The sequence below is a fragment of the Anoplopoma fimbria genome, chromosome 17 (assembly GCF_027596085.1).
Source record: "Anoplopoma fimbria isolate UVic2021 breed Golden Eagle Sablefish chromosome 17, Afim_UVic_2022, whole genome shotgun sequence".
Taxonomy (NCBI): Eukaryota; Metazoa; Chordata; class Actinopteri; order Perciformes; family Anoplopomatidae; genus Anoplopoma; species Anoplopoma fimbria.
The window spans coordinates 24017786-24024308 of record NC_072465.1 but is presented as its reverse complement, the minus strand read 5'-3'; the positions used below and the strand labels follow the sequence as shown (position 1 = coordinate 24024308).

Genomic DNA, 6523 nt, shown 5'->3' with positions numbered 1-6523 from the left:
TCATCTGAACACCAAGGCCCATGTTTACCTGTGAGTGGTTGATGCTCCTGGAGCACAGAGCCTGTTCTCCAGTCAGTTCTCTGTTTTAATAAATGAGTCTTACTCTACGGTTGTTTTGGTTGTATTTTTACTGTTTAAAGGGCGTTGCTGTAAAAGAATAGGCATGCTCAGTGAATTTACCCTGTAAAAATAAAAGGTTGAATAAATAAATAGAATAAAAACAATAAACAAGTAAGGAACCCCTCACATGTGGTTTAGAAATAATCTCAGATTCAGTTGTTTCACTGATTTAACAGATTTACTCACCCTTCATCCTGTTTTCTACAGACTTAGAAGTAATGTTCATCTTAAAGCAGCAGTGAGCTTCAAACAATATTCCATTCACATCCCATTAAAATAAAGATATAATTGTACTATTCTTTATGGCAATCTCCTGTGCAGATTGACTTTCACCTTGTTACATCAGAAGCAAAAATGTCTTTCACACACAAATCTGTGGATTATACATCATATTGAAGTTTGTTGAAACTTATTTCTGCTTTTAGGGGGACTATTTCACTAAATTGTGTCATAAACCACACTGGATCTTTCCATAACGATTTAAGAATTTGATTTATGTCCTGCACATCCATGTCTTGTAAAGTTTGGGAGTTGTAATGGTCCAAATATTGCTTTCATTCTCTATTTTATTACTTTCCATTTAAATATGTATTTTTTTAACATAATTATCTTTCAGGCTGTGGATCTTTTCAAACAATATTTACCCAGAAGCAACATCAATAAATATGAGCTAAAAACTTCCCTTTGAGTTTAAATGTCCTTTTGGAAGTGTTATATAATGCCTAATCAATAGAAATATTTTAGTCTTTATTGATTTTCCAAACAATACTTGTCTAGTAACTTTATCGTTTTTTTATTAACAGCCGTTGTTTGTGTGTAGACAGTGAGGGACATTTCTTTATCAGTATAAAGAGTATTGTGATGCAAAAAGTCCCAAAATATACTTGAAAGTTAAAGGTCAGATATTATGTTTGAAGAGTTTGTTTCTTTTATATCATCCATTTCTGCAACAGTTAATTTGATCTCCTGTCTCTTTAGACAGTTTGGCCCAAAATACGAACAAGCAAAGTCTGTCGGAAAGCTTTTTTTTTTTTTTTTTTTTAAATAAACAAAGAAGTTTGATTTCATTGATTTTCTCTTTTGTCCAAGCAGACTGAAACCTGCCAAAATTGGTCGATGTTTTGACTCTCTGATTTGACCTTTGAAGCATTGTCTCAGTTCACACAGGGAGGATGCAGACTGTGACTCACAATGACGTCACACGTTTGACTCTTATCTATTGTACAACTTTGGTAAACAGCAGCTCCTTTTCACCAAATCTGACCTAAGCATCTAATTTTGAAAATAAAAAAATGAGTGAAGGATATCTTTTGAATTAGTGACACTGACTGTTTGAGCTTTTCAAGGGTTTATAAAACAATAGCATTGATGTGCGTTATTCGGTCTGCGTAACCAAACACAAAGTTTCCATTTGTCCTAACTTGCAAATATCACAGCTCTGCAAACAAATGACCTATGTGGAACAACTCCATATATGGCCGCCTCCTTATCAAACAGCTCTGTGGCAAATACCTGTGGGAAAGAGACAAGGGGTGACATTTATTAGGTGGCACTGAGGCATCGGTTGCATTAGTATGACACAAGTAAATAGCAAAATATCGCGCTGACGGAGGAAACAACAGATATTGAGGTTATAAATAAATTAAGAGGGTAGTGGTTATAAACTAAAAAAGAGGATCCAAATCACTTGAAGTGCGCAAACCTCAGGTTTATCTTTGTTTCCCCCACCCCCCTAACTTTCCTCTCCTCACCCTGCCAGATGTCTTGGTCAATAATTCACTCACTAATCCGTCCAGAGGCCTTTATAAGAGGCAGAGCCGGTGCCCAGAGACCACAGAAGAAACTCTCCTCCATACTGAGAAGCGTCTCCCATCATCTGAAAATGAGAGTGCTCAGCGTCGTCCTTGTTGTGCTGCTGTTTGTGTGCAGAGGAGCTCAAGGTGTGCAGGTTAAAGTGAGTATCACTTGTTACTGTCTTTTCACTGTCTTTGCTTTTTTTCTTTATATTCTGAATGCATCTTAGAAATAGCAGTAATTGCCACCAAGAGGAACTTTTTTGTTGTTTGAAAAATGTTTTCATCCTAACTTAAAAAATGCATTTCAACACCAAATATTCCTTTCAGTCATTTTTTCTCTGACTATCCAGTCCTCTCTGCATTGCACCTCTTTTCATTCCAGTGACAAGACTCATTTACCACACTCTCTTTCTCAGTCAAACCCAACTGCACTTCTTGCAGAATAATTTTCATGCCTCACAGTTTTACCTTGTTCCTCACCCACCAGGTTGGAGACAGGAACTTCCCCTTAGAGGCAGTGAAGCAGCTGAATGAGCTGATGGATTTAGACGACAGCGTCAGCCCCCACCTCTCCTGGACGAGCGTTGTAGCCGTTTGCACCAACCCCATCCTGCCGCAGGTCTTTAGGCCAGTGTGTCAAGAGAAAGGAGCCGGCATCGTTTTCTCCAAACTAAGTAAGACTGAGCGAAGGCGAAACAAATGAACTACATTATTGAAAAGTTTGAAGGACATCAGGTTCACTTTGGCACCAACACATTCTGACCTTGTATTACAACAATACCAAAAACTCTCAATAGTTTCCAACTGTGGCAATCAGGCCCAAGGCCATTGGTTCCCAATGAAGACAAATCTTTCCAAATAAGGTCAAAAAATATATATTGTACTTTGTTAAAAGGGTAAATCATTGCTTAATAAAGCCAGGCACTGTAGTTTTTAGGAAACTTAACTCAAACTGGAGTTAATTGTGCATTTGGTTGGGCCTATTTTCTGCAGTGGATTAACAAACATTTAGTGCAATACTGAGTTTTTACAACACAAAGACAATGTGTGTGATTGATTTAAAATAATAGTAGATATATATAAACATTTTTGAAGGAACCATTCACTAAATACATTGATTAGTATCTATTAGTTTTAATAGATTAGAGCACCATTAGAGCTCTACGACAGAGAGGAATAAGATATATCTGACTGACAGTACTTGTCAATTAATTTTTCATTTTGTCTTTTATTATTATTATAATAATAATAAAAACATTTCCTTTAACTAAAAGGCTGCATCAAGTGTAGGAGCTGGTTAGCTTAGCTTAGCATTTAGACTGGAATCAGGGGGAAACTGTTAGTCTGTTAGCGACAAAGTTGGAGTTCCTAAACTAGACATCACACAACATTTGTAGCTCACATTGGAAATGGTAAACCACCAACTAAAAGGCAGCATTTGCTTCTAATTAATTAAACAATGTATACTATTGTATGGTAAACCTGAACTGCATGTAGATCGATGTCAAAACATGTCTCCAGCAATATTATTAACTAGTTGGTTACGGTAAACACTCTCTAAATCTTATCTTCACGCCACAAAAGTTATTTAGGAAAACGTTAAAAAGGCCAATGGAGGTTGAACTGCTGAGAGTTTAATTGTGAATACAATTGCCAAATGAACATGTTGGTCATAATTGTTTCTGTTTACATTTGGTGTTTTTCACCTGGAACGCTTGGAGGTCGGACACTTGGAGATTTAAACTAAGAAAATTCCGACCTCCAAGTTCATGATGTTCAAATTCACTTCCTGCATCACAGGAAGTTAGGTTTAGGCAACAAAACCGCTTAGTTAGACTTAGCGAAAGAGTGTAGTTGACATTGACTTGCCTAACCTGTAACATGACTAACGACTGACGTGACAGAATGACAACATTTACTTTTTTGCAGGGGACACTAACAGCGGCCTCCTTGACGACGGTCGTGTGTTTGTTTGACCCCGTTCCCCTCACACCTGCCTCGATCTTTGTTATACGCCAGTTGCGCTGACCTTCTCATAATGACTCTGTTGGGTTTACATAAGAGTTAGTAACATTCACACAGTAAACAAGCTCACACCTGCTCTCAGAAACGCTGTTTAATCAACAGTTTTATTACTAAGACACACGCTCGCTCTGAGACTTGAAATTAAAGACCCTGACAGCAGGCGCAGGCTTCCATTAGTTCACTGAAATGGATTCCTTGAATTCACTGTTTACACATGATATTATGCACATCCTGCAGTTGGTGCATCATAAAGCGGCTCTGGAATGATAATGCCCGACAATAGGCCTATGAAAGGCTGTTCAAATAGTCCTGAGGGGCCATTAAAGCTCATTAGACACAGACTGCACCCTTGTTGCTGCACCGAGACGGAATTATCCCATTATCAGTATTAGCAGCATTTCATAGAACTTAAAAAGCTGGCCCTTGGGTGGTACAAAAAGCCCATTTTAGGTCAGATGAATATTAATATTTTGTTTTTTCTTGCACTTTCTAGTGTTAATCATCACGTCTTACGATCCTTGTGAAATATGTGCCAACCCCTCCTGCTTTGGGTGTCTGATCTGAGGCTGCCATCTGCTAGAGACATAAAACTCATCGACTGAGAGCCTCTGAGGTCGTCATCCTCCTTAGTTCATCCACATTTATAAGTGTATAACATCGGCAAGAATCAAATCTTCAACTTGCTTTCATATTGAACATTTAATTTATTGAGTCTGATGCAGCTTCTTGACAATAAAAAATGTGTATTCTTTGCACCCTTGAAAGCAGTTTTTACTTGTAGTTTCAACAATGCAGTGATGCTCACACACTTGAGTGTCTTACCTTTACACACACACACACACACACACACACACACACACACACACACACACACACACACACACATACAAAGGTAGCATGCTGTTTCAAACTGAATGTGGGAAAAATAAATAAAGGACATTAAATTGAGTAATTAAAGCAAATGGAAACATTAAAGTTAAAATCAAACATTGTTTATTCAGCTGAAAAAGGTTCACAAATTAGGCTGCAAAACTGATAACTCTCTCCTGCTGTGGTTTCAGACATCCTTCTTTATTTTTTCTACCAAAAACTACTATCCGAAAATAAAAACATGAGATAATGTCCGATGGATTGTCTCAGTAACCACCATCACGTGGCTCTAACTTGCCGTGTAGGAAATCTTCTCCCACATGTCTATGGGCATCTTAAATTCTAATAAAAAGTCAGCAAGGGAGCCAACTAGAGCAGCTAATTTATGGAACAATAATCGGGAATGTGCCCTGCTGACATCAGGCATCAATGTGCATGACGTCAGTGACCAGCTTTCCTGACCCCTGACCTCACAGCCATCAGGTGGCAGACATGGTCATCATTCATTACAGGAACTCCCATTTACAAACATTTAAAGCTGCCCCACTGCCTCCATTCTGTTTATCTACATCCTCTGATCTAAAAACCCTAAAAAAAAAGTGGGTTGATTATTACTATTATAGTTATTCTTATTACTAGTATGAGAAGAGATGATTTATGCCAGATTTAGCTATATGCTAATTTACATCTGCAGTCCCTGTGCATACACACGGAACAATCACCAGACACTAAATACATTCATTTATATGCAACATCATTACGTAGACAAATCCACAAGCATCCACACATAAATAATAGTACATGCAGTATAACCATAAAATTACAGTTCATTACAATTAAAAACCTGAAATATATGGTGAAATTAATGTCAACATGACTGGTTGCTCAATATCCATTTTTGTTTCGCACCATGGGAAAAAGATCCAAAAAAAGATCCATTAATGGATCAATCAATAAACTAAAGGGATCAAACTCAACAAACGCTGTTCTTAATCCTTGTCGGCTGACTGATTCCTCTCAATAATGTTCATTAAAATAATTATAAATAATGCAGGGCCTTTTTTTTTTTACTGCGGTATGATTCACACAAACAATTATTTTAAAAAATGAAAGGCAAAACCACAAACACAAAGTGACAAATTCAGAAAAATGTTATACTGTGTAATTTGTTTCAACCCACTGCTTGTTTAATTTGTAGTTTTTAGAAAAGAAAACATATACAGAAGTATGTTCATTGTTACTTTCTCGTTTTTTCTAAAGAGAGTTTCATAAAAACAGCATCAGAAGGAAAAAAAAATCAGAAACATTTAGAAAAGAATAAACAGAAAACAAATAAACAATCCTTGAACGGAAGCTAAGAAGAAAACAGACCAAGTGCACATTAAATAAAATGTTTTAAAAAGATGAAAATGTCTAAACTGAGCAGCACTAACAGAGAGACATGTCTGCCTGCAGCATTTAAACGAAGCCGGAAGTAGCTGGGAGTGACGCCTCTTGTCTTCAGAGCACATGTCGACCTCTGGTGGTTGTTGAGCGACGTCACAGCAATCTCAATGTTCCTTAAAATATATATAAAATATATATATATATATATAATTTAATAATAACTTGTGGGTTGGAAACCATCACACAAACTTTTGTCCACATGGGAATGTACTCAACATAAATTTTCTGTTTCTTTAAATATGCAAATTTCGTCCTGTACGTCACGT

At 37.0% G+C, this 6523-nt stretch overlaps 1 protein-coding gene across 1 annotated transcript; it reads left to right on the top strand.

Moving 5' to 3' along the window:
- The first annotated feature begins 1858 nt into the window (after window positions 1–1858).
- On the top strand, window positions 1859–4567 carry LOC129106381 (guanylate cyclase activator 2B-like). Its single transcript, XM_054617768.1, has 3 exons — window positions 1859–2074; window positions 2404–2590; window positions 4435–4567. The coding sequence occupies exons 1-3, from the start codon at window positions 1880–1882 to the stop codon at window positions 4503–4505; spliced, it is 453 nt and encodes a 150-aa protein (XP_054473743.1). The 5' UTR covers window positions 1859–1879; the 3' UTR covers window positions 4506–4567.
- The last annotated feature ends 1956 nt before the right edge of the window (window positions 4568–6523 follow it).

Bases quoted from the DNA above. Each gene is read 5' to 3' on its own strand.
- LOC129106381 (XM_054617768.1), top strand. From the start codon at position 1,880: ATGTCTTGGTCAATAATTCACTCACTAATCCGTCCAGAGGCCTTTATA. The intron at 2,075-2,403 runs GTGAGTATCACT...CTCACCCACCAG, and splicing joins CTCAAGGTGTGCAGGTTAAA to GTTGGAGACAGGAACTTCCC. The intron at 2,591-4,434 runs GTAAGACTGAGC...TGCACTTTCTAG, and splicing joins CATCGTTTTCTCCAAACTAA to TGTTAATCATCACGTCTTAC.